General features: G+C 43.9%; 1 protein-coding gene across 8 annotated transcripts; it reads left to right on the top strand.

Annotated features, from left to right (window-relative positions):
• Window positions 1-27,721, top strand: LOC141548221 (structural maintenance of chromosomes protein 6-like). 8 transcript variants are annotated; one of them, XM_074276946.1, is made up of 4 exons: window positions 1-92; window positions 8,978-9,260; window positions 13,213-13,305; window positions 19,820-27,721. In XM_074276946.1, exon 4 carries the CDS (start codon window positions 19,841-19,843, stop codon window positions 23,096-23,098), a length of 3,258 nt encoding a protein of 1,085 aa, XP_074133047.1. In that variant the 5' UTR covers window positions 1-92; window positions 8,978-9,260; window positions 13,213-13,305; window positions 19,820-19,840; the 3' UTR covers window positions 23,099-27,721. The 8 variants fall into 8 exon arrangements, with proteins under 8 accessions (XP_074133047.1, XP_074133048.1, XP_074133049.1 ...); XM_074276947.1 differs by lacking the exon at window positions 1-92 and adding an exon at window positions 163-223; XM_074276948.1 differs by lacking the exon at window positions 1-92 and adding an exon at window positions 244-258.

Raw genomic sequence — 27,721 nt, 5'->3', positions numbered from 1 at the left:
TACAGCTGGGTGATCCTTTGCAGGGTCAGAAGCAGACTTTCCATCACTTTTTTCCTCCTTTCAAGACATTCAACGTTTCCATGGAAACCAGGGTAGGTGGAGTTTTGGTTTGGTTTTGTTTCCATTCTGTATCTCCCTCCCCTCCCCCAAATCCATTCCTAGGCATCAAACAAATCCCTGTCTGTGCCCCACCTCCACCTTTCTGGTAGACTGCTGTAAAAAGGTAAAATATGCAAATAACTTCATGAAATAACTCTGGTAGGTGAGAGTGAAGAAACGCAAAATCCAATTCCGTGTGTGTATGAGTGTGTGTCTGTGTGTGTGTCTGTGTGTGTGTCTGTGTGTGTGTCTGTGTATCTGTGTGGCTGTGTGTCTGTGAGTGTGTGTGGCTGTGTATGAGTGTGAGTGTGTGTGTGTGTCTGTGTGAGTGTATCTGTAAGTGTGTGTGCGTCTCTGTGAGTGCCTGTGTGTGTGTCTCTGTAGTGCGGGTGTGTGTGTCTCTGTGAGTGCGGGTGTGTGTGTCTCTATGTGTGTGTGTTTTGAGCATTGAGCATTGCAGGTGGGGCTCGAGGGGATGCAGATCTGAGCTCAAGTCCATGGGGGCTTCTTAGAGCTGTTATTTACAAGATTTTCAGGGAACAGACTGAGAAACAGAGGGAAATAGTTCAATCCTTCTGCTATTCTAGCCTGAACCAAACCTATTTCTTTCAATTTTTAGGGCAAAGAAAAAGGATTTTGTTTCTTGTTTATTTTATTTTTATTTTTGTAAAGCTAATGAAACAAACAAGGAGAATATTATACCTGGATGTACGTAGATACCTGTTACATGTACATAGATACATACTTCAAATTTCTCTATGAAAATGGTAAGTGTGTGCATTGTCTCTGTATGTATGTGTTTGTAAAACCTCAGTGATTAAGGACAGATGCTAAAAACTAGGGGACTCCGTAAAGATCCATTTAAAAAAGATGATGCTTGAGCTGAGTCACAGAGATAGAGGTTTATAGAAGTAATGGAGAAGAGAAGAACCTTTTAAATATGGGGGAAAGGAATATAAAAATGGGGGAAGATGAACTAGCATATATTATGAAGCTAAAAACAAGTAAAAAAAATTATTAACAGCCTATCCTGACACTAAGCTAAATGTGGGTATACAAATTAAGGAAGAGTGGGTCTGGGAGGAAGGAATCTCTGTTCTCAAAGAGCTCATATTCTAAAGGGAAAGATAACAGGCAAATAACTATGTAAAAATAAGATGTTTTGATTTTAGAATAAAGGAAAAAATAGCGGTAATCTCAAAGAGAAGTCACTAAGATTAAGAACTTGGAAAGTCACTTTGCAGAAGGTGACCCCTGAAGGAAGTCAGAGAAGCCAGAAGGTGAAGATAAGTAAGAAGAGGTTGTCATGGGGGACAATCAGTGAAATATCACAGTGGGAATTAAAGTGCCCCCTATGAAGAATAGAGAGGAACAAGGTCAATGTCATTGAATCATAAAGTACATGGAGGAGTGTACGATATAAAAGACTGGTAAGGTAAGAAGGACCAGCTGTGTAGGACAAAAAATTTATATTTGACCCTGGAAGTGTTAGGTAAAGGCACAGCAATTTATTGGGGAGAGAAGCTGATATGGTTAGAACTGTACTTTGGGGAAAATCAATTTGACAGCTAAGTGAAGGATGGACTGGAGTGAAAATAAATAAAGAGGGCAGAAAGATCAATGAGAAGATTAAATCAACCATCCAGGTATGAGGTAATGAAGGTCTCACTAGGATGGTGGCAAGGTCAGAGGAGAGAAGGGGGTCTGCCAAGAGATTCTGTGAAGTTAGAAACAACTGGACCTGGCAAAAGTCCTGGGTTATGGTGGGAGGACAGTGGGAAGTGAGGAATCAGTGCTTTCTCCTAGGTTTGTGAGTCTGGGTGACTGGGAGGACGGTGGTCCTCTTGAAAGGAACGAGAATGTTAGGACAAAGAGGTATTTGGGCGAGAGGAAATAACGAGTTCAGTGCTGGACTTGTTGAGTTTAAGATTTGTCTATAGGATGTTAAAAAGTTTAGTAGGAATTTGAAGATCCAGCAAAGGAAACTGAGTCAAGAGGAAAAAGTAGAATCTGAAAAAGCTAGAGAGAAGAGAGAATCAAAGGTAAGAATCTGATTTACTGTGGCAAAGGCTACAGAGAAGTCGAGAAGGATTGAGAAGACCCTAACAGAGTTTTCAATGAAAATGTCATTGGTAAGTTTGGAGAGAGCTTTTGAATGGTGGGATCAGAATAGAGGGAGAGAACAAAAATAGTGGGATGAGAAACCAGATTGCAGAGAAGTTTTAAAAAAAGCAAAATGAAAGGATGCAGCCATTTGTTAAAGGCCCTCTCTAAAAACTGATCCACAAAAAGGAGGAGAAACACAGAACCATAACTAATGAGAATGGACTAATCAAGTCAAGAACTTTTGAGGGTGGAGGAGAGAGAACTGTGGTCATAGGAATTAAGGAAGTAGTCATTAGATAAGGAGAGATGGAAGATTGATGAGAGAAGAGGATGACAAAGGCAGTGACTTTCTGGAGAAGATGTGTAGAGAACTCCCAGGAAGCTAGAAACTTCAGGAATCCTACGATTATTCATGAGTGCATATAAGCTGAAAATCATGAGAAAACAAAGTCCTGGCACAATTACTGAACTTTAAATAAGATTGAGTCCCTAGAAACTAACGATATCTTTCAGAGAGCTAGAGCATAGAAAACAGAAAGCAAGGCTGGTCACAGAACAATGTTTTTCATAGTAACATATGGTTTTGAGATATATAAGCAACATGATTTCTCTCAAAAGGCTCTGTGGAATTTTCGGTAACACCATCTCCTCATTTTCAGCCGCCACCAGCCCATTTGTGTTGTGCCGGCCACACATGGGAATGGGACTACTTGTGCATGGAGAGGGGTTTCCCTTGCCAAGGAGAAGGGCCGACTCTTCATGTGAGATAGGAATGGAGGAAGAAATAGTGGAGGCAGAGTTCTCATTAATGTGAGATAAGGATGACAGGCAAAAAGGGGAATGGTTGATTGGTTAATGGTCTCAATTGTTTTTCAGTGAAACATGAGGCAAGATTCTTTGTTAAAAGGGTAAGAAGGCCATGGGAGTTTGGAGAAGGCACGGAAAGGTTTGAAAATGGTGTTATGGTGAGTAGACACATGAACCAATCAGGGAGAGGTAAAAAGGATTGCCTTCTTAGAATGAGGGTCTAGTTGAGATTGTGTAACATAGATGCATAGTGGACGCAGTCAGGATGGTTTTGTGACTTCTGACAGCCTCGTTCAGCTGGGTGAATGAAGTCGGAGCCAAGGCAGAAGATAGTGAAAGGAGGGCTCAACCTGAGAGGAAGAACCAATATAGTCAAACTGATCCACCACTGGGTCAAGATATAGAAGGGAGAAATGTATAGCCAGTGCAGGGATGATGGCCTGGGAAAGAACTGTGGTAGAGAAGGATTGGAGTAGACAGTAAAGACAAAGGACAATTTATAATTTTGAAAGGTACAGGGAGAAGTGTAATCAAAACAGATGATGGCTATCTAATCATTAAAAAGGAAAATTCCTGTTTTAAAAAGGAAGGACAGAGTCACTAACAGAGAACATTGTGATTAATGGCAAGATCCCAGCTGAAGCTATCTCTATGTTTAGCTGAAATGAGGTGGAGGAGTAGGTCCTCAGAAAGGAGCTGAAAAAGTGAGAGGTAGAGGTTGTGAAGGATGCATTGATATGAATGCTCATGTCCCCTACTTTGAAGGCCGGAGCAGAGGGGGAGAGACAGACTATAAGCGAGGTACTGAACTCCTCGAGGACAAAAAGAGCGTTTACTGGAGTTCAGTAGACAAGAAGCACTAGAATATTGATTATGTGCTAAAATGGATCGAGTGAATTTCAAAGTAGTAAGGGGGAGAGCAGTCCAAGTATGGGAGAGAGCCAAAGAAAATGGAGACAAGAGATGGAATGTCTTATTCTCAAAACAGTGAAGAGATCGGTGTCAGTGGATTTAAGAAGGCATGGCACAGAAGTATAAGAACACTGCAAAGGTAGGAGGGAGCTCGTTTGTGAGACCCTTCCAATGCCAAACAGAGCATTTAGTATTTGATCCCGGAGGCAATGAGGGGCGCCTGGAGCTTATTGAGTGGGGGAGTGACATCGTTGGGCCTGTGCTTTAGTAAACTCATGTTGGTGGCTGAAATGAAATATGGAATGGAGTGGGGAGAGACTTGAGGCATGGAAGCCCTGCAGTAGGCTATTGTAATAGTCCAGGTGTGAGGTGATGGGCACCTAGACCAGAGTGCTTGGCGGTATCACAGGAGAGAAAATACCTAGTCACATAATGGTGAAATGGCGAAATTTACAACCTTTGGCAATTGATTAGTTATGAGTGTTTGGGGGATGACACTTGGGTAGGCAGCCTGAAGGATTGGCAGGAGGATGTTGCCTCTTACAATAATAAGGAAAGGGAGAAGAATTTGGGGGGGGGGGAATCAATGAGTTTGATTTGTTTTTGTTTGATTTTTAGATACCTACTGTACATCCAGTTTGAGGTATCTGAAAGGTAGTTAAAAAGGTGAGTTTGGGGATCAGCACTGGGTTTAGGGGAAAATAGATTTGAAAACTGTTGGCATTGAGATCATAATTAAAGTCACGGGAGCTGATGAGATCACCAAGTGAAATAATACATAGTGAAAGAGAAGAGAAACCAAGGCAGAATTATGTGAGGCAGCTATGGTAAGAGAGTGAAGTCTGGAGAAAGGACCAGTGAAAGAGGTTGAGAGGAAGCAGTGAGATAGGCAGCAGTGGAAGCAACAGAGAACAGGGTGCTGAAAACCTAGAGAGAAGAGTGTCAGGGAGGAGAGGGTATATATACAGTGAGGACGATGAGAGTGAGGATTGAGAATAGACAATTCATCAACTCAGAGATCACTGGCAACTTGAAAGAGAGACACCTTTTAATGGAAAGGTGAGATTGGAAGGCAGCTTAAAGCAGTTAAGAAAAGAATGATAGAAGAGAATATGGAGGAATGTATGATAGATTACTTCTCCAAGGGGTTAGCTACAATGGCAAAAGAGATGTGGAATGAGAATTATCGACAATAAACGATAAAGCAAGGATTTTTGAGGGTGAAGAGACATAGCTTTGTAGATAGGAGAGAAAATGTCAACAGACAGACATTGAAAATAAATAATAAATAGGAGAAAAGGGGAATAAAAGAAAGGGGAGACAATAAAAAGGGAGGTCAAAGGAAAGAAAGCAGTGATCAGACAAAAAGCACTAACTTTACAGGAGGAACAGGATAAAAAAGACAAGAAGAGAAACAATAAAATAGGGTGGCAGGAAGCGCACAATTAGTCATCATCACTGTGAATGTGAAGAGGATAAATTCACCCTTAACACAGAAGCAGACAGCAGAAAGGATTAAAAACCAAAATCCCACAATATGTTGTTTGATTCTCATAGTCTCACAGAATTATTAGCTTTCACTTGTCCAATTCTAATTTTTAAGGAGTTATTTTCTTCACTTAGCCTTTTTATCTTCTTTTCTGTTTGGCTAATTCTCTGTTTTAGGGAGTTATTTTCTTTGGTAAATTTTTGTACTTCTTTTTCTATTTTTTGTCCTTTTTAAAATCAAGCTGTTGACTTTTTTCCATCACTCTCATTTCTATTCCCAGTTTTTTTTCTGCCTTTCTTATCTGATATTTAAACTCCCTTTTGAGCTCTTCTATGGTTTCTTTTGGGGCTTGAATCCAATTCACATTTTTCTTTGGGGCTTTGAAGGTGGGCTTTTGATGTTGTTTCCTTCTGAGTTAGTGTCTTAGCTCCTTGTGCCAGGGAATGCAGCCCCTGGATTTTTGCCTGATGCTCTCCTGATTCCCATGGGAGATCCTCATGCCTGGTGCTGTGCTGAGGAGATGGGAGGGGGGATGCCTGGTGCTTCTGGACCTCACAAGGTCTGGCTTGGTCCCATGCTGAAGCACACAGGGGACCCCTATGCTGCATTGCTGCTTGCTTGTTGCCATAGAGGGTTGGGGGTGGAGGTGGAGTGGAGGATGACAGTGCTCCCAGGTGCCCTGGCAGCTCATCTGGTGCCATACTGAGATATACTGGGGGTCCTGGCACTGGACCAGTCTGTTTGCTCTGGTGTGCTGAGGCATGCGTGTGTGGGGGGGTCCTGATACTAGGGTTTGTTCGCCCCGCTCTGTGTTGAGCCACATATGGGGGGTTGTTGGTGGGGTTTGCTTGCCTGGTGGCTGCAAAGGGGCAAAGGTCCTCCCCCTGGCTTCCTGAGGCAAGGCTTGCTGCTGACTTGCAGGACAAACCTATCCTGGACTGTGTTTCCCCTTTACATAAATGGGACAGACCTTTTCCTGCCATCCTTCCAGATTTCTTACTTTAGAAATTTGTTTCACCCTGTCTTTTTGCTGGCTTATGCATTTGTAAGTCTAGAGGACACCAAGGAGAAATTCAGTGGAGGAAAGATTTGTTGTTTTTTTTTTAAGCTATTCTGCAATATGGTTGGGAACTAAAGCTCCTCTAGGCTTTAGAGCACCTGAGAAAGGAGAAGAAAGAAAGATGTGTTGTATCAGAATATCACAGAAAAACAAAATAAAAGAAAGGTGCAGTTTTGAAGGGCTAATCAAAATCCATTGGAGGATAAAGAAAGGAAGAGAGAAGGTATAAGCAAGTAGGAAAAAGAAGAGGAGAACGAGGGTAAGGGGGAAAGGTAAGTTAGATTGGAGTCCACTTATACTGACAGCGTGGGTGGAGGGTTTGAACGTAAAGGATTTGGAGTTTGGGAAAGAGAAGTTCTTAGGAAGGTTTTTTTTGTTTGTTTTGTTTTTTGTCTCATTGAGATAAGAATATGAGAAACTCTTTTTATTCTTTGTGATATGGAAAAGACAGGAACATTTGCAGCATGGGATTATTTGAGGAAAGTAAACCAAAGTTCTGTCTTTGAAGGACCACTAGAGGGGTATATTTTAGTCCTTATATAAGGAATGCACATCCATAATTTCATTATGATGATTTTTGCAATTTCCATGTTTTGGGAAAGTCTTCATGGATCCTAAAAGAAGGGACTTTCTTTTTCTATAAAACTGCCATTTAAAATCTTTGGCAGTAGACTAACTGAAAGTAGCCGATCAATAAGCTGAAATTCTAGCAGTAAGTGACCCTTGGGAAAATTGAGGTTACATGTGATATTATTTGCAAATATTGATCCAGATGTGAGAGAATTTATCCTAGATTCATTTTAAGTGATATAGAGCCTCCTTTTAGGAAAACTGTGATAGTTGATCCTTTCTAAGTAAATCAGGACTTAACAGAAAAAATATAATTGGCGTTTGGTACTAAGGTGATGTGTTTAGAAGGTGCAAAATAAGTTTTGTTAAAAAGTATAATTAGATGAAAATGACATTATCCTGAATTGCTCAATAGAGCATGTCGAAACGAAGATGAATGAAGTGCTTTTCTGTAAAAGATAATTTGGGCATGCATTCACCTGAATAGATGTCATCTGACTGGCAATACACTTTGTTTTGTGTTTTAAATCCATAGTTTTGCATATGTTATTGTGTTTCTAAATTTTCTTGTATTGTGAATTTTGGGAAACCATGGTATAAGAAATGCTGTTGAAAATTGTGTCATTGGAAAATCCAACTTTTTGATAAGGCTGCCATGGAATTATTAAGTTATGAAATACCTGTCGTCATAATGCTAACATCTCTCAAGTATTTAATTGAGAATTAAATTGGGGCTATTTTAAAAGGGAATAATAATCATTTGCTGCACAGTAAAAGTTTTTCTTAAAAGACCATAAAAATGTTCTCACTTGTAAACTTGCATATTCCTTGGGACCTGCCCTTCTGCTTGGGCAAGGTCATTAAATATTATCAGCCCAGTCAAAGAACTTGCTAAATGTGAAATTCTAACAAAATGAATTGGCTTACCTCAGGAAGCCTAGCTTCTCAAAGCTAGGATCCCCTCTCTTAGCACAATCTCTCACTCTCCCACAAACTCTCATAGCAAAAATGGGACGCTTCCTATCATGTGCATTCTGACTTTGCCGCGGGACTGACTATTCAAAGAAGTGAACTAGGACTCTGTTGTTCAGCTGTTTATGACCCCGTGGACCATAGCACAGCAGGTGCTATCCCCTATTTTCTCCCAAAGTCTGTTCAGGCTCATGTTCGTTGCTTCCATGACATTATCTGTCTGTCTCAACTTCCGCCGTTTCTTTCTCTTTTGGTCTTCAATCTTTTCCAACATCAGGGTCTTTTGCAATGGTTATTACCTTCTGAAAGGACTAGAGAAATCCTAGGACAGGCTTATCCAAACCTAGGCCCAATATGTCTATATCCAAACACAGGCCCAATATGTCTATACAATCTGAACTATAACTAACTCCTAAGCTACAACCGATCCTCAGTATGTTTGCAGAGCAGATAGTCTTGAGAACCTAAAGGAAGGATCCTTGTGAGATGCTGGCCAGACTCTCAAGGGTGACCATGATTGACTGCCTATGGAGCTCAATTAATTGTCTGATTTGATTTGATCTCTTTGCTATTCAAGGGATTCTCCAAACTCCACTCCAGCACCACAGTCCCAAGGTCTTTGTGCCCAGCTTTCCCATAATCCCGCTCTCACAGACATATGCTGCTACTGGAAAAGCCACAGGTTTGGCGATGGACCTTTGTCCATCTCGGAGGTGATCTCTGCTGGGTAGTGGCCGTCCAGATTTTGCAGATCTTTCCTTCCAAGGAGGAAACCCCTTTCAGTTTCATGGCTGCGGTTCCTATCTGCTGTGAGCCCAAGAACATAAAATCTGGCACTGCTTCTTCTCCTTCTATTTGCCAGGAAGTGATGAGAGCAGTTACCAAGATCTTAGTTTCATTTTTTTAAAAATGTGAGGTTTCAAGCCATTTTTGACACTTTTCTCCTCCATCTTCATTCAAAGGCTTCGTGAGTGGCTGTCTACACGAGTGAGATTCTTGACGATTCCCCCGACACTCTTCATTCCAGCTTTGGGTTCATCCGGCCCGGCACCCTACTCTGCCTATAAGTGATGGCGCCCTCCTGAGGCACTTTCTGCCAGCCTTAAACTGATGGGCTGTCCCCGGTTGGCTGGCAGCTGTCTCCTTCCCGGCCTGCATCCAGATTCCTCAGCAGACAAGTGAGCTGCCCCGGCTCTCCCATCTCTTTGAGGACGATTTGCCAGGAGCCCCGTGCCAAGGCTGACGGTCAGTGTGACATAAGTAAAGTGTGTTCCATTGTCAAAATGCAATAGTCTCTAGCAATCCGTACCTACGCATAATTTATTCCAATGCTATTTTAATAATCTCTTCAACGTAGCAGAGTTCAGGGGAAAGCATCTGTTAGGATTACTAGGTGAGAACTCAGGTTGTCTGGACAATTAAATTCTGGAGACGACAGCTCGCCACAAGCATCCACCAGTCCTATCAAATAGTCCACTATCACCAATAAATAGCTCAGTTTTCCTGCTACTGTCCTCTCAGTAAAATCTAACTTGAATGCTCTGGAGCCAGGCTCCTTTGATCCCCTCTGATGCTAACATGTCACTAATTTTTTTTTATTACTGCCCCAAGATCTTGTATTAATCCATAAATCTTGTTTGATTTCTTGAGAACCCTCTTGAGGAGGGGTAATGAAGAGGGCCATACAAAATTTTAATGGTCCATCGTTCACAAGTTCCTTCATTACTGATTGCAAGCTTATTTTTCCCTTAATGATTTGGGGTATTGTTTAACACACACATCCCATCCTCTGGGTTTTTCAGATTGATTTTAAGTGGGGAATTTTTAAATGTGCCCCTACGTCTGTCATTCATATTCTACCAAAAGAAGGTGCACTTTGAAATCTATGTAATAGTTCAACATTTTAAATTGCAATACCAATTGCGTAATTCAGTGTAGGCCTGAAAAGTTACTCCCCACCTCTGGTATTTGCATCTATTTCACATACAGGAGTGACTTCTGTCCTGAAACTCCTGACTAATTTAGAATGAAGATCTCTCCACTCCAGTAACTACTAAATCTTCTCCTTTCTATTCTTGTTCTTCACACACAGGAATTACCAATTGTGGGTTTTAACATAATGAACAATCTTAGAATTTCCAGAAATAATAGCCAACATGGTCATTTGTAATCCTCTTAACTCACAATTGGGTGGAAATACCCAATCTCCTAAATGATATTTACTGAGTTAGTACAACTCATAATAATAACAGATTCTTTAACACATTTTCCACCTCCCATTAGTTTTTCAGTTCATATTCCAATAACATTCAGGTTGCTTGATAACCCAAATCGAGGTTCTCCAATTTCAGAAAGAACCCATTGCTCATCCATTGGGGTAGAACAGAACCAATATGTATCACAAGCAATTAAGTTTCCAATTTTAATACCCATACCGATTGAAAGTTATTTTTAACTGAACCAGTGCTTCAGTTGGGAGAGTCCCTAAAATCTATCTAGATGATTTGTTCAAGCAAGAATTGCCTTTTAGTTGTTTTCCTAATTCACACAAATCTCGTCTTTTGTGTAAGTCAGGAAGGGGTTAAATTTCGAGGGGGTGGAAAGGGATGGTTGAGCAACTCCGAAATAAGCATTACTCTGAATGAGTTCTAGCAATTCATCCAGGTATTTCTGCAAGCCGGATTGGAGGACGAAGGGGCTGAATTCTTAGTTCTCACAAGCTGGTTAACTTTTAACACAGAACACCGAGTGCAAAGCACACATCCACAGACACACACGGAAATCTCCTATTCCGGCGTTTACATATACATTTAAGTCCCATATACCCAATTAGCCTTGGGAGCATGCTCCCCACACAGAGCAAAACAATATTATCTTCTTTTACCTTTATTTTTAGGGATCCTTGTCCCAATTCTAAGTCTTTATTCCCCAAGGGGTTGTCTATTGGTATCTCAGGTTTAGATTCTGACTTAATTTGGCAACGAGTTCAGCGGTCCCAAGGTTCCGTTGGACGTACTTTACTAGGTGTTGCCTCTTTCCTTGGATAGCTATACAAGCCAATTACAAAGGGGTCACCCCCTTCCCTCAGCCCTTGGTGGGCTTATAGGTGCTTCCCCTTTCCACTGGGTCACTCTCTCTAAGGACCCTGGGACCCATTTAGCTCACATGCGGGTTACATGCTTATATCTTGCATGACTGCTCCACTCGCCTGGCAGAGGGTTTGGTACAGTCAGAGTCTTTTCCTGATTTGTTTCTGCTTCACCAGTCTCCCCTTCTCGGGTCATTTAGCAAGCCGGGGGTGAGTCACCGTCCAGGATTGGGTTGGGCAGGGGACACCTGCCCCCAGTCTTGAAGGGAGATCTCTCCTCCCAGGTGGGCTTCACGATCCTGGATGAGCCTGCACTTGTGTGGAACAAAGACCACTGGCTCAGCTAGCTCAGGGAGATTTTTCAAGGTAGAAGAGCAGAATCTTATTACGATCTTGTGAGAAAGAACATCTCCTTCCCAACAAGCAGTCGGGCCAAGGACAGGCAAGTGACAGAGGAACACTAAGTTACGTACCCCTAACTTGGAGATGCCCCACCCACCGCTGGCCTCCAATCCCAGGGAGCAGGGGGCAGGCTCACAATCTAGACTACCCCAGCTGCAAAGAGTAAGGAAACCACAGCATCCATAATCTTACTTGGGATGAGCTTTGCTGATGTGGCAATGTCTGACCATAGCATTCCAGGGAGGGGAACTTGAAGTTCCTGTTTCTCGGAAGCCAGATGATTTTTGGTAAAGGAAGATAAGACCCAGGGTTTGGCCACATTTATCTCAGGGACTGAAAAGTCTTTACCTATCCTACGACTTTTGGAGAGCCGGCAACCCATCTGCGGTAAATATTAACCTCCCTGACCGCGTGATAAGAAATTGACTTCCCGCCTTAAACCTCCTAGAAGCTTCCCTGCCTCTGAGTCCTTCGGGGGAGGAATCATTCAAAAGCTATGGAAGTCCAGGTCACTGGGGGAGGGAATGCTGGGGGGGGGGCAGATACAATCATACAGGCAGCAGGTACGATCAATGGTGCAGGGATAGTAAGAGAGACGTGGGACGGGTCATTGCCTTTCCTGCCCACTGGGAAACTTGGCCAGCGGAAAGGAGGAGTGGGGGAAGGGTGGCGGAAGAGGAGTCTGGGAGAACCCGGATGCCCCGATAGCGAGGCTCCAGCACAGGCACACAGGCGCACTTCAGCCCACTGGTAGCACTTCCTCTTTGGGGCAGACGCCATTTTGGAGCGGCGGAGGCGGTAGCAGGCGGTTTGTGGAATTGTGGCCACCATAGATTCAGGGTACGGACGTCATAGTTGCGGGTGGTCTTGGGATGAACGGTGTAGAGGACCCAGCCTTGGAGATGGGAGTGGGTGTAGCCAGTGGTCCCAGTGGTCTTGAAGAGGCGCAGTGCCCTGAACATCCCACCTGAGACCTCCGCCATGTGGCGACAGTGATAGGCCTCTGAAGGAGGCTCCACCCTATCCCTGCCTGCTGCCCTTGGGATGTGAGGTGGGGTGGGCCAAGGCCTTAGGAGCAGACCCCTGGGGCCTCAGAGGACTCCATTGAGGGTCCTGGGGGAAGAAAGCCAAGGAGAAGACAGAGGGGGAGGGGCAGAATAAGAGAAACGGGAAGGGAGGATGGAGAAGGAGGAATGGGAAGGGGGAATAGGAAGGAGGAAGCAAGAAGAATGAAAGAAAGGGTAGGAGAGGAGTGGCGCTATGAAGGAAGAATGGGGGAGGGGGAGGGGAGAGGGAGTGGTGGATGGTGAAATGGGGGAGGAGCAGAAGAGAAATGGTGCCAGGAAGGAGTAATGGGGGAGTACTGGAGTAGGAGGAGTGGGACAGAGGTGGAAAAGACAAAAGGGGAAGGACTGTAGGAGGAGCGGGGAGAGACAGAGCCGCAACGCGGCTGTGAAGGAGAAATGGGGGAGGAGTAGAGGAGGCCTGTGGGGTGGATGAAAGCCCCAGTAGAGAGGCCTGTGGAGGTGGGGCAAATATATTTAATATACAACCTTGTGGTTGTGGATAGTCTGGGGCTGAATGAGGTAGAGGACTCAGTCAAAGCCTAGGAAGTAAGAGGATATGGCCGGTGGTCTCAGTGATCCTCAGGAGACACAGGGCACTGAGCTACCTGCCTCGTCCTCCACTGAATGTTGGTATTCTTAGGGGTCGGAAGGAGGCTCTATCCTGTACTCGGACAAGGAGTGGTCTGCACTGAAGTCCGAAGAGGTACCTTCATTGAGGATCCTAGGAGAAGAGGTACACATTGAGAGGAGGAGGAAGAAAAAGAGGGGAAGGTACTGGGAAATGGGAAGAGGGAAGTAGAATGGGGGAGGGGCGGCTGGGAAGGTAGAGGAATTTAGGGTTAGGGTTAAAAGGGGAGAGGGAGAAGAAAGGAGGAAGAATGGGGAAAGAGAGCAGGAGAAGGAATGAGAGGGTCAGAGGAGGAATAAGGAGAAACTAATGGGGAAGTGAGAGGGGAGAAATGGGAAAGGAGGAAATAAGAAGAAGGAAGGAAGACAGGGATTGGGAAAGGGGAAAAGTAGGGAGGAGGAATGAGGGGGGTTGGCTGTGTTGGCAGAGGAATGGGGGAGAGAAGAAAGGAGGAAGAGTGGGGAAAGAGCAGGAGAAGGAATGAGAGGGCCAGAGGAGGAATGAGGAGAAACTAATGGGGGAGCGGGAGGGGAGAAATGGGAAAGGAGGAAATAAGAAGAAGGAAGGAAGACAGGGAATGGGAAAGGGGAAAAGTAGGGAGGAGGAATGAGGGGGGCTGTCTGTGGAGGCAGAGGAATGGGGGAGAGAAGAAAGGAGGAAGAGTGGGGAAAGAGAGCAGGAGAAGGAATGAGAGGGTCAGAGGAGGAATAAGGAGAAACTAATGGGGGACTGGGAGGGGAGAAATGGGAAAAAAGGAAATAAGAAGAAGGAAGGAAGACAGGGAATGGGAAAGGGGAAAAGTAGGGAGGAGGAATGAGGGGGGATGGCTGTGTTGGCAGAGGAATGGGGGAGAGAAGAAGGGAGGAAGAATGGGGAAAGAGAGCAGGAGAAGGAATGAGAGGGTCAGAGGAGGAATAAGGAGAAACTAATGGGGGACTGGGAGGGGAGAAATGGGAAAAAAGGAAATAAGAAGAAGGAAGGAAGACAGGGAATGGGAAAGGGGAAGAGTAGGGAGGAGGAATGAGGGGGGATGGCTGTGTTGGCAGAGGAATGGGGGAGAGAAGAAAGGAGGAAGAATGGGGAAAGGGTGCAGGAGAAGGAATGAGAGGGCCAGAGGAGGAATAAGGAGAAACTAATGGGGGAGCGGGAGGGGAGAAATGGGAAAGGAGGAAATAAGAAGAAGGAAGGAAGACAGGGATTGGGAAAGGGGAAGAGTAGGGAGGAGGAATGAGGGGGGCTGTCTGTGGAGGCAGAGGAATGGGGGAGAGAAGAAAGGAGGAAGAGTGGGGAAAGAGAGCAGGAGAAGGAATGAGGAAGGGCCAGAGGAGGAATAAGGGGAAACTAATGGGGGAAGGCAAAGGAAAAGTGGGAGGAATAAGGAGGGACAAAGGGAAAGGAATTGGGGAAGAATGGGAAAGGGTGGATGTGATGAGGCTTGGGTCAATGAGAGAGTTGTTGAAATCCCCTTATGGTCGGCACAGGTTCTTCATAAAAAAAGAATTCATGAACGTACAATTTTATTGGCAGAAATGAAAGGTTAGGGTTGGCAGCCAGTTTTGCTCACAGACGGACTTCTTTAGTGGCAAAGTCCTATTCGGGAAATGGAGTCTGGCACTGAGAAGACAAGGCCTTCTCAGAGGGTCTAGAAGCAGAGCAAGGTGCTTTGGACCTTTTGTAAAGAGTTCAGAAACTGCCCTTTAAAAGAGGTCCTGAGGCTTCAAGACGCCAAGGATCCCAGGGCTGTGTCTGGCCCAGATCCCCTGTTGGAATCAACAGCACTTCAAAGGGTGCCTGTTGACCAGGATTTCTAGTTGAATCAAAGGCTCTGGCATCCCCGAAAGATAACTTCTCTTGGGGGGGACATGCCTTCCCCAGCAGGGGCTGAGACTCCAAAAGGGATCACAGATTAAAGGGAACACAGTTTCAGAGTGATAATCTTAAAGGGAGCACAGTAACAATAAAGGGAACACTTTTCTTTCCCGTTCAGGAAGAGGAAGGAGAAGGAAGATTTGGGAAAGAGGAATAGGGAGGAGGAATGAGGAGGATGGCTGTGGAGGCAGAGGAATGGGGGAGAGAAGAAGGGAGGAGAAAGGAGGTGGAATGGGGGAGGGGCAGGAAAGGGAGACAGGGGTGGAGGAGGATCAGGGAAGGGGTCAAGGGGAATGAAAGGGGGAGGGAGAGAGGAAGAAAAGGGAAAAAGTAATGAGAGGGACAGTGGAGAAATGAAAAAGGGGGTATAGGAAGGAGAAGGAAGGAAGAAAGGAATGGGAAAAGGGAGGAGTAGGGAAAAGGAATAAGGAGGGGTGGCTGAGAGGGCATAGGGGAGGGGTGGAGGAGAAGGAATGTTTGAGGGTCACAGTAGAAATAGGGAGAAAGTAGTGGAGGAGAGGTGAAGGGGGATGAGAGGAGTGAGGAAGGGTGGGAAGAAGAATGGGAAAGAGGAATAGAAAGGAGGAATGGAGGGGAGGGGTGGTTGTCCAGGAAGAGGAATGGGGGAGAGAAGAAGGGAGGAAGAATGGGGAAAGAGAGCAGGAGAAGGAATGAGAGGGCCAGAGGAGGAATAAGGGGAAACTAATGGGGTTGTGGGAGGGGAGAAATGGGAAAGGAGGAAATAAGAAGAAGGAAGGAAGACAGGGAATGGGAAAGGGGAAGAGTAGGGAGGAGGAATGAGGGGGGATGGCTGTGTTGGCAGAGGAATGGGGGAGAGAAGAAAGGAGGAAGAATGGGGAAAGGGTGCAGGAGAAGGAATGAGAGGGCCAGAGGAGGAATAAGGAGAAACTAATGGGGGAGCGGGAGGGGAGAAATGGGAAAGGAGGAAATAAGAAGAAGGAAGGAAGACAGGGATTGGGAAAGGGGAAGAGTAGGGAGGAGGAATGAGGGGGGCTGTCTGTGGAGGCAGAGGAATGGGGGAGAGAAGAAAGGAGGAAGAGTGGGGAAAGAGAGCAGGAGAAGGAATGAGGAAGGGCCAGAGGAGGAATAAGGGGAAACTAATGGGGGAAGGCAAAGGAAAAGTGGGAGGAATAAGGAGGGACAAAGGGAAAGGAATTGGGGAAGAATGGGAAAGGGTGGATGTGATGAGGCTTGGGTCAATGAGAGAGTTGTTGAAATCCCCTTATGGTCGGCACAGGTTCTTCATAAAAAAAGAATTCATGAACGTACAATTTTATTGGCAGAAATGAAAGGTTAGGGTTGGCAGCCAGTTTTGCTCACAGACGGACTTCTTTAGTGGCAAAGTCCTATTCGGGAAATGGAGTCTGGCACTGAGAAGACAAGGCCTTCTCAGAGGGTCTAGAAGCAGAGCAAGGTGCTTTGGACCTTTTGTAAAGAGTTCAGAAACTGCCCTTTAAAAGAGGTCCTGAGGCTTCAAGACGCCAAGGATCCCAGGGCTGTGTCTGGCCCAGATCCCCTGTTGGAATCAACAGCACTTCAAAGGGTGCCTGTTGACCAGGATTTCTAGTTGAATCAAAGGCTCTGGCATCCCCGAAAGATAACTTCTCTTGGGGGGGACATGCCTTCCCCAGCAGGGGCTGAGACTCCAAAAGGGATCACAGATTAAAGGGAACACAGTTTCAGAGTGATAATCTTAAAGGGAGCACAGTAACAATAAAGGGAACACTTTTCTTTCCCGTTCAGGAAGAGGAAGGAGAAGGAAGATTTGGGAAAGAGGAATAGGGAGGAGGAATGAGGAGGATGGCTGTGGAGGCAGAGGAATGGGGGAGAGAAGAAGGGAGGAGAAAGGAGGTGGAATGGGGGAGGGGCAGGAAAGGGAGACAGGGGTGGAGGAGGATCAGGGAAGGGGTCAAGGGGAATGAAAGGGGGAGGGAGAGAGGAAGAAAAGGGAAAAAGTAATGAGAGGGACAGTGGAGAAATGAAAAAGGGGGTATAGGAAGGAGAAGGAAGGAAGAAAGGAATGGGAAAAGGGAGGAGTAGGGAAAAGGAATAAGGAGGGGTGGCTGAGAGGGCATAGGGGAGGGGTGGAGGAGAAGGAATGTTTGAGGGTCACAGTAGAAATAGGGAGAAAGTAGTGGAGGAGAGGTGAAGGGGGATGAGAGGAGTGAGGAAGGGTGGGAAGAAGAATGGGAAAGAGGAATAGAAAGGAGGAATGGAGGGGAGGGGTGGTTGTCCAGGAAGAGGAATGGGGGAGAGAAGAAGGGAGGAAGAATGGGGAAAGAGAGCAGGAGAAGGAATGAGAGGGCCAGAGGAGGAATAAGGAGAAACTAATGGGGAAGTGAGAGGGGAGAAATGGGAAAGGAGGAAATAAGAAGAAGGAAGGAAGACAGGGAATGGGAAAGGGGAAAAGTAGGGAGGAGGAATGAGGGGGGATGGCTGTGTTGGCAGAGGAATGGGGGAGAGAAGAAAGGAGGAAGAGTGGGGAAAGAGAGCAGGAGAAGGAATGAGAGGGCCAGAGGAGGAATAAGGGGAAACTAATGGGGGACTGGGAGGGGAGAAATGGGAAAGGAGGAAATAAGAAGAAGGAAGGAAGACAGGGATTGGGAAAGGGGAAGAGTAGGGAGGAGGAATGAGGGGGGATGGCTGTGTTGGCAGAGGAATGGGGGAGAGAAGAAAGGAGGAAGAGTGGGGAAAGGGTGCAGGAGAAGGAATGAGAGGGCCAGAGGAGGAATAAGGAGAAACTAATGGGGGAGCGGGAGGGGAGAAATGGGAAAGGAGGAAATAAGAAGAAGGAAGGAAGACAGGGATTGGGAAAGGGGAAGAGTAGGGAGGAGGAATGAGGGGGGCTGTCTGTGGAGGCAGAGGAATGGGGGAGAGAAGAAAGGAGGAAGAGTGGGGAAAGAGAGCTGGAGAAGGAATGAGGAAGGGCCAGAGGAGGAATAAGGGGAAACTAATGGGGGAAGGCAAAGGAAAAGTGGGAGGAATAAGGAGGGACAAAGGGAAAGGAATTGGGGAAGAATGGGAAAGGGTGGATGTGATGAGGCTTGGGTCAATGAGAGAGTTGTTGAAATCCCCTTATGGTCGGCACAGGTTCTTCATAAAAAAAGAATTCATGAACGTACAATTTTATTGGCAGAAATGAAAGGTTAGGGTTGGCAGCCAGTTTTGCTCACAGACGGACTTCTTTAGTGGCAAAGTCCTATTCGGGAAATGGAGTCTGGCACTGAGAAGACAAGGCCTTCTCAGAGGGTCTAGAAGCAGAGCAAGGTGCTTTGGACCTTTTGTAAAGAGTTCAGAAACTGCCCTTTAAAAGAGGTCCTGAGGCTTCAAGACGCCAAGGATCCCAGGGCTGTGTCTGGCCCAGATCCCCTGTTGGAATCAACAGCACTTCAAAGGGTGCCTGTTGACCAGGATTTCTAGTTGAATCAAAGGCTCTGGCATCCCCGAAAGACAACTTCTCTTGGGGGGGACATGCCTTCCCCAGCAGGGGCTGAGACTCCAAAAGGGATCACAGATTAAAGGGAACACAGTTTCAGAGTGATAATCTTAAAGGGAGCACAGTAACAATAAAGGGAACACTTTTCTTTCCCGTTCAGGAAGAGGAAGGAGAAGGAAGATTTGGGAAAGAGGAATAGGGAGGAGGAATGAGGAGGATGGCTGTGGAGGCAGAGGAATGGGGGAGAGAAGAAGGGAGGAGAAAGGAGGTGGAATGGGGGAGGGGCAGGAAAGGGAGACAGGGGTGGAGGAGGATCAGGGAAGGGGTCAAGGGGAATGAAAGGGGGAGGGAGAGAGGAAGAAAAGGGAAAAAGTAATGAGAGGGACAGTGGAGAAATGAAAAAGGGGGTATAGGAAGGAGAAGGAAGGAAGAAAGGGATGGGAAAAGGGAGGAGTAGGGAAAAGGAATAAGGAGGGGTGGCTGAGAGGGCATAGGGGAGGGGTGGAGGAGAAGGAATGTTTGAGGGTCACAGTAGAAATAGGGAGAAAGTAGTGGAGGAGAGGTGAAGGGGGATGAGAGGAGTGAGGAAGGGTGGGAAGAAGAATGGGAAAGAGGAATAGAAAGGAGGAATGGAGGGGAGGGGTGGTTGTCCAGGAAGAGGAATGGGGGAGAGAAGAAGGGAGGAAGAATGGGGAAAGAGAGCAGGAGAAGGAATGAGAGGGCCAGAGGAGGAATAAGGGGAAACTAATGGGGTTGTGGGAGGGGAGAAATGGGAAAGGAGGAAATAAGAAGAAGGAAGGAAGACAGGGAATGGGAAAGGGGAAGAGTAGGGAGGAGGAATGAGGGGGGATGGCTGTGTTGGCAGAGGAATGGGGGAGAGAAGAAAGGAGGAAGAATGGGGAAAGAGCAGGAGAAGGAATGAGAGGGCCAGAGGAGGAATAAGGGGAAACTAATGGGGGAGCGGGAGGGGAGAAATGGGAAAGGAGGAAATAAGAAGAAGGAAGGAAGACAGGGATTGGGAAAGGGGAAGAGTAGGGAGGAGGAATGAGGGGGGATGGCTGTGTTGGCAGAGGAATGGGGGAGAGAAGAAGGGAGGAAGAATGGGGATGGGTGGCAGAAGAATGGAGAGGAATAGGGGAGGGGCAGAGGAGAAAGAGGGAAAAACAATGGGGGAGTGGTGGCAAGGGAGGCCGAGGAAGGGGGACGAGGGGAAACGGGGAGGAGCAAAGGGGGAACAATGGGGCGAAAAGGTGAGGAATCATTGCTAGAAGGGTCAACCCAACATCCTTGCAGGTGTGTTCTTTTCCCAACACCATGGATCAGAAGGAGAAAGACCATGACTCCCCAGCTGCCCCTGATGAGGAGCCCAGTACAAGTTCAAAGCCAAAGAGTGACTTGGGTGAGGAGCAGGAGAACATCCCCATCCAGAGTTTTCCACATGAAGTTGCTGCTTCTCTTCTGGGCTCAGAAGGAACAGGTATCATCCAGAATATCCAGCTGGAGAACTTCATGTGCCATGCCATGCTCGGACCAGTGAAATTTGGATCCAACGTCAATTTTGTGGTGGGACAGAGAGGCAAGAGCGCACTGCTGACCGCCCTCGTACTCGGGCTTGGTGGAAAATCATTAGGATCGTCCTTGGGACTGTTTGTGAAGGATGGAGAGACTTCAGCCAACATCTCCATCACATTATGCAACACCGGGGACCGAGCTTTCAAATCTGAATTGTACGGTGACTCAATAACCGTGCAGCGATGCATCAGTGTCAGTGGAAGCACAAGCTACAAACTAAAAGACCAAGCGAGAAACGTGGTTTCTTCTCAGGAGACAGAGCTCACAGCCATGCTTGATCATTTCAGAATCCAGGTGGATAATCCATCGACTATTTTACAGCAGGAGATGGGCAGGCAGTTTTTTCAGCTCAGACACGATGGTGACCGATACAGATTCTTTCTCAAGACGACTGGACTTGAACAGAGGCTGGCCGAGCACTCCCAAATTCTGGAGAGAAAAGCCAAAAGTCAGCACGAGATAGACCAAAAGAAGGAACAGCTTGAGCAGCTTAAAAATCAAGGCATAGCAATAGAGAACCATATTCAGAAGATAGTTACCTTGAAGGAGAATCTAGAAGACTTAAAGCATGAGATGGCTTGGGCACTGGTGAGTGAAAGCGAAAAAGACCTCAATGATATGATTAGCAATGTAAATGCTGGAGATGAAGTGACTGTTCAACTAAATGAGAAATTGGAAGCCTCCAAGGCCAGTTTTACTGTAACAGAGAAGCAGTACAAAACCATTTGTGAGAACCTGCAAAAGTTAAAGGAAGAAGCTGCTGCATTAGAGCCCAAATGCATTGAGGCGAAAGAAGAAACCAAGAGCACAGACAAGGCCTATTATCAAGCGGAGGCTTTCTATATGTCTTCCCAGAACGAGTTGGACAATTTGGACAAAATTGCAGAACTGCTCCAGAACAAAATTGAAAACCAGAAAAAGTGTGTGGAACTCCAAGAGATGAAGAAACAGGAAAAAATTTCCACATTGAAGGAAAAAGTAAAGAACTTTCAGGATCAAGAAGATTCACTTGTTGAAGACCTAAAACATCTCCGGGAAGCTATAGAAAAAGATGGCAAAGAATGTTCTCAAATTAAAAAAGAAGAGTCAGATGTGCAACAAACTCTGCATCAGCAACAGCAACAGCTGACCCAATGGAAAGAGTATAAATCAAACCCACTCAAACGATTTGGACCACAGATCCCGGCCCTTCTGGAAGCAGTAGATGATGCCCACAGACAAGGGAGCTTCACCTTTAAGCCGATCGGTCCGCTGGGAGCTTGCATTCGTCTCCGAGACCCCGAATTTGCTCTGGCTATCGAGTCCTGCTTAAAGGACCTTCTCCTTGCCTTTTTTTGTGACAACCACAAAGATGAGCAAATCCTTCAAGAGCTGATGAAAAGATTTTATTCTTTAGACTCTCCGCAACCACAGATAATCGTCTCAGCATTTGAATGTGAGATGTATGACTTGACAGACAGAGCAGCCTGTCACCCGGAATTTCCGACCGTTCTCACAGCTTTAGAAATAGACAATACAGTGGTGGCCAATACTTTGATCGATAAGAGGGGCATCGAGTCCGTGCTGCTTATTAAGAGTAGCTCTTTGGCCCGTGAAGTGATGCAAGGTCAGGACCCCCCCAAGAACTGTAGTAGAGCTTTAACTGCCTGTGGTGATGAAGTATTTGAGCAACACTATTACTCATGTAAAGAATCAAGACCTACTTACCTGGGTGACGTGGAAACAGAAATAAGACATCTGGAGAAAGAAATTGACATTAAAATGGCACAGCTGCTCGCATTCCAGCAACAGGCGTCTTCGCTTGAAACAGATGTCAGGAAGAATCAAGAAACTGTCAATCATCATTATCAACATCTAAAGGAAACAAAGATCAGAGTAGGCATTATGACTTTAGAAATCAGTGATCTTGAGGAAGAAGATACAAGTGAATCAATTGGTCTCTCGGTTCTAAAAGAGGATGCTCAAGAAACTAAAGAAGAGATGAAAGAGATCGAGGGGAAGATGAAAGTTCAAAAGGAAAAGATGGAGAATTTAAGGCAATTGAAAATAGATGCTGAACAGAGATATAATGACTTTAAATTGAAATGTAACCAAGTTTCAGAAGGCATAGAATCCCTAACGGAAGAAGAAAACCAGACTGCTTTAGAAATGAACACCAAGCGTCAGTCTGTGTTGCACTATGAAGAGAGGCTCAAGCAACACCTGAACTTTCTCCAGGTGAAAAAAGAACAGCTGGCTATGAAAAAGACAGAAGTCGAGAGGGAGATTGGTCTGGCCAAACGCATCTGCTCTGAACGGAAAGAAGTTACCAAATCTGCCTTTGATCTTGACATAGAAATTAGTGACTTGAGAAAGGCTATCCAAACTGAAAGGTATAGTTTTGGAAGCCAAGAAGAAATAAGGAAGCAGTACCAAGAAATAAAAGAAAGCTGTCTCAAACTAGATGGTCGAGTGAAGAGTTTGAAAAGGCTTATTAAACTATTTGATGAAGCAGCAAACCACAGCTCTTTAATATTCCAGAATTACAGAAAGAGTGTTTCTTTACAATGCAAATTGTACTTTTACAGCTTGATATCTCAGTGGTCCTTCAATGGGAAGATGAACTTGGATCATGAGAATGAGACCCTTGCTCTGTCAATCTGTCCTGAAGAAGAGGATATCTCTGATTCCAGTGATGTGCAAGAATTCTCAGGAGGCAGACAATCTTTCTTAAACTTTTTATTCATTCTTACTTTATGGTCTGTTACAGAAGCACCCTTCAGATGTCTGGATGTGTTTGATCTCTACATGGACAGGAACCATAGAAAACTCGCCATGAACATGATCCTCAAATTAGCCCATTCCCAGCAACACCACCAGTTCATCCTGTTCAGTCCACAGTCCATGAGATTTCTTCCTTCCAGTCCATTAATTGAAATACTCCAAATGCCAGATCCTGAACAAGAAGTCATACCCTTACCTGTCCAGGCAGTTGATTCAGAAGCAGAAGATGATGACTGATCTTTTCATTTTTCAAATTTTGCCAATTTTTGGAAATTTAATTTTTAAAAACACCTTTTATTTTGCTTTTCTTTTTTTCCTCCATTTTCTTTACTTTTCTTCTGTTAGAGATTCAACAGTGGGAATGCTCATTTTCAACTAGCCAGCCACCTTAGCTAATTTTAAAGATTTTTTTTTTGCCTTTAAACATTTTTTTTCATCAAGGAGGAATTAAATCATTTTTGTCATCAGTTAAAAAAAAATCCCTCAAACAAAATGAGGGGGTATGCATTAGAGTGACTGACAGCAGGTGAGAATACTATGACCGGTCCCTTGAGGAACAGGGCTTTGGGGAGTGATACCTCACTCAAGGATCAGACATGATAGTCTTAGAGGAGAGGTTCCCTACCTTTGAGACAAGCTGTTAAAGCATGTGACCACACTGGAAACTATTCTAATCTTTTTGACCTAAGAAGATGACTCATTTTACTTTTACAGAGATGAGGAAAAGACTTTCATTTAGTGAGTAAGGTGATTATTACCTATTTTTTAGGATTAAGTCAGTCACAACCAGAGCTCAATTTTCAGAAAGTTTTAAAGGAAAGTAGTATGAATTTTGCTGACTATTCACTTATAAAGGACTAAAAATTAAAATTCTGTTTGGTCAGTCTCAGGCCCCTAAAAGCTAAGGTCAGAAATTAAGAATTCAAAGTTTTGAAGAATTTGCCAAAATAAATCCCTGAATATTATAGTTTTAGCTGCAGGGAAAGAACTCCTATACAAGCATGACTCAGGCAGATAGATTGCCTCCCAGGATCCATGAGCAAAAGTGGGGCAGGCTTTCACTTGGGGAACTTCTCGGATGGAATTAGCCAAAAGGTGGCTATGTCAGGAATCTAGTTTGTCTTTAAGGGCAAATGCCTCCAAAGAATACCATTCCTGGTCAGAAATACCTGAAGAAAAATTGGCATCTCAGTTAGGACAGGAGTGAATTTCTTGTCCGGAGATGACTAAAGAAAGAAAGAGCTGTTAAGCTGTGTCAAGTTTGGCTTGGGAATACAAAGGGTTTAGAGGATTGTTTTGGCCAAAGTATAGAATTTTTTTATTCTTTACAAAGTTAGGAAATTCTATTGAACAATCTTCCAAAATCAGCTTAGAACAAATGAACTTTTGATTTTGATATTGTTAAATCCCTCCTCATTTTCAGTTTTTCTTCCTGTCTTTATACTTTGGCAAAAAGTCCAGAGGAATGGAACTTTAACCAGCTCTTCTGTCTTTCTGGGGCTTATTCTAAAGTGGGTGAACTCAATTGGCAAGTTATACTAAAGAGATTTTGTATAGTTACTAAGATACATTTTTGGGGTGGGATTCTAACAGCATTAATGTAATTAGGAAACAAGAGGGTTTTTAAAACATATAATAGCTTTTAATTTTTCAAAATACAGGCAAAGATAATTTTTAACATTTACCCTTGCAAAACCTTGTGTTCCAAATTGTTCTGCTTCCCTTCCTCTCCCCACCTCCCCTAGACAGCAAGGAATTCTTCTAAACATTTGCAGATTTCTAATGCTGCACAAGAAAAATAAGATTAAAAGGAGGAAAACATGAGAAAAAAAAAAAACAAGCAGGCAAGCAATAACAACAAAGGGGAAAATACTATGTTGTGATCCCCATTTAGACCTCATAATCCTCTCTCTGATGCAGATGGCTCTCTCTATCACAAGTCTATTGGTATTGGACTGAAGGATCCCATTGTTGAAAAGAACCAAGTCCATCATAGTTGTTCATCACATAAATTTGCTGTTGCCGTGGTGTACGTGGTGTTCTCTTGGTTCTACTCACCTCAATTAGCATCAGTTCATGTAAGTCTTTCCAGGCTGTTCAGAAATCAGCTTGCTGATTGTTTTCTTACAGAAGGATAATATTTCATTACATTCATCCATGTATGTATATGGATATATGCATACATAAATCTAGGTACTGTGATGTTATAGACTGAGCTTTTAAAAATAGAAATAAAAACAGACTTAAGCAACTTTAAAGATAGAGAAAAAGCCTGGCATGTGGAAGGCACTGCAAAAACTACCGTGATTAGCATTAAAATGCCAGGGGTGATAAGATAAATGACCTTTTATGAATTGATAAATTAGAAAGGTATTTAACTCACTTATTATCCCCTGATTGGTGAAGTTTTAAATACAAGAGGACTAAGAGAAACTGTTAAGTTTATTCCTCTTTTCAACTTGAATACTTTTACATTATAAATATATCTGATATGATTATTAGAACATATTTTGTCTATTCCTTTAAAAACCTAGAAAAAATAGCAAATGACTTCTCATTGGGAGAAAAACATAGTAAAATCTCAGGAGCTTGTTGTCTATAAAGTTCCTTGGGAGATTATGAAACTTTGCAGCAATGCCATTTGAGGATCTAGAGCCTCTCCCATCCAAAGTGGAGAAATGAAGCTTTTAAAAAGTAAGTGGATGCCATATGAGATAATTTGGAAATTCACGTATTGTTTGTTACTATTATTTTGAATCAATTACTCACTGTAGTGAAAAAGTGGAACCAGCAGTACAAGGTTAAAATGGGTCTCTTAGCTTTCCCCAATGAAATTGGACCCAGATATGACCCACTTGTCTACATGGACTGTGATGGGGTCTCATCTCATTGTATTCTACAAATGATCTGATGGGCTGTCTTTGGCTTTATGTGCAGATCAAGGAAGGGGGATGATATTCGTGAATAGACGAATAAATATTTTAAAATGATAGTTGTAAATGGAATTGATGGATAAATGAAATGTTCAGGTTGAGCTTTTGAGGATAATATATGAGAGATAACAATTATCTAGCCCTAAGCTGTAATTAGTGAAACTTTGCTGCTTGAGGAAGTCTCTTGGGACTTGAACTTGGTGTTATTCTAAGTCTTGTATCCAAGCATTGTGGCTGATTCCTCAAAAGGCTGCGGGTTCATCATTCAAGGGAAATGCCACGTGACCCTGCAGTCAGACTGCCACGGGCAAATGTCTATCCCTGGGAAACTCGAGAGAATAATCTTAGAACTAATTGGACCTGCACTGTCTCAAAATCAGCTACTTGATATATTTGCACATTTCTTCCCAGGACTTTTTGTTACAATTGAAAATGCTTTAGCAACTTTTAAATGAATTTAGTTGTGTATCAAGGTCATCATATTATTTTTTTTAAGAAGATGTTTTGTTAATAGTTCCCTAGCAGAATCTCATCCTCAATGAGCAGCGAAAAGAAAATAGCTAGAGTGATAATTTTTCAGTTGGTTTAAATAAATAATTGTAATAAGATTAGGTAATTATAGGTATAGGTATAGTATAAGTATAATATAGATACTGTTTGGTAGTAGGATATAGGTTATATTAGATAGATAGATAGATAGATAGATATAGATTATTATCATTATTAGGTAATTATACCAAATACAAAATTTGGGCTCAGAATTTTTTTTTTTTTTTTTAGTTATTTCAATTAGTCTACTTAAGAATGTAAAATCTCTCATCTAGTGATGTTCATATTAATGCTACTAAGGTTTGAGCTCATTGTCACTACCCGACCTGATTATCCTAATAGCACACTAGAATTGTATTAAGATAATTTTGCCAGCTTTTTAACAGAGAAGAGGAACTCTGCAAGTGATCGGAATTGGAGAAGCAAATCCACTAGAAGCTGCTGTGAAGTCCCAGTCATTCCAGTATTCCGAAGAGGGGAGATCTCCAGAGAAACAGGACTACATCAGAAGATGTTTCAGAGACTGAAAAATTGTCACAATTGCTTGACTCGTTTTCAAAAAGTCAAAAGATTTCCTGAATTTGTGTATAGGGCAAACAATGCTTGCCCTTGAATGAATGCCCTGTGGTGTCCAAATTTTCATGTGTTTGGCTAGGAGAAATACTTGTCCATTGTGGTTTTGGTTAGTGAGAAAGTCACTTCAGACATTTATTTTATAGTTAGTATGTTATGAGTTAATGTTTAATCAAATAGATCATAAGCAGTATATTATAGATTGTGCCCATTTCCAGCTACTCTAATGTAACCTTTGTGCCTCAGTAAGGGGACTGCCCCCTTCTGGTTTTGCATCACCCATGGAAAATTGCCCTTCATGCATTTAGATAGTAAGGATAGAAAGAAAGACTGAGATCTTTCTTTGAATCCAAGTGGGGGAATGTGAGATATAATTCATTTGGGGACCTGCTCTGTTCCAATCAGTTTATCAGTTTAATATTTCACATAAATCATAGAGGGGAAAATAGGTTCTTAATAGTGAGCCTCAAACTTTAATGTGATGTTCTCTACTTCTTTACCAAATAAGGAGGCTCACTTGCACAACGGGAAGGATGCTGACAAAGACATTTCCATTTGTTTTGTTCAAATTCTGAGACCAAACTCAGCATGGGTGAGCTGCCTTGATGCTTCGGAAAGTCCCCCAAACTTAATTTTGTACCTCTGGGCCATTCTCTCTTGTCCAACACGAGCAGGTGAATAAGTCAACACATTTTGCCATACCTTTTCTTTTTTTTGCATATTTAAAACAAGGTCTCTGTAAGGAGAGGGCAGGAAGAAGGTCTGAGGTCCACAAATCCTTTAATAAAGTGTTATGAGTTTAAAA

Source organism: Sminthopsis crassicaudata, chromosome X, assembly GCF_048593235.1.
Source record: "Sminthopsis crassicaudata isolate SCR6 chromosome X, ASM4859323v1, whole genome shotgun sequence".
Classification (NCBI taxonomy): domain Eukaryota; kingdom Metazoa; phylum Chordata; class Mammalia; order Dasyuromorphia; family Dasyuridae; genus Sminthopsis; species Sminthopsis crassicaudata.
Note: the sequence above shows the minus strand (reverse complement) of the source record. Positions and strands in the feature narration are given on the sequence as shown.

Bases quoted from the DNA above. Each gene is read 5' to 3' on its own strand.
- LOC141548221 (XM_074276941.1), top strand. From the start codon at position 13,002: ATGAAAGCCCCAGTAGAGAGGCCTGTGGAG. The intron at 13,032-13,212 runs GTGGGGCAAATA...TGGTATTCTTAG, and splicing joins CAGTAGAGAGGCCTGTGGAG to GGGTCGGAAGGAGGCTCTAT. The intron at 13,306-19,819 runs GTACACATTGAG...ACATCCTTGCAG, and splicing joins TGAGGATCCTAGGAGAAGAG to GTGTGTTCTTTTCCCAACAC.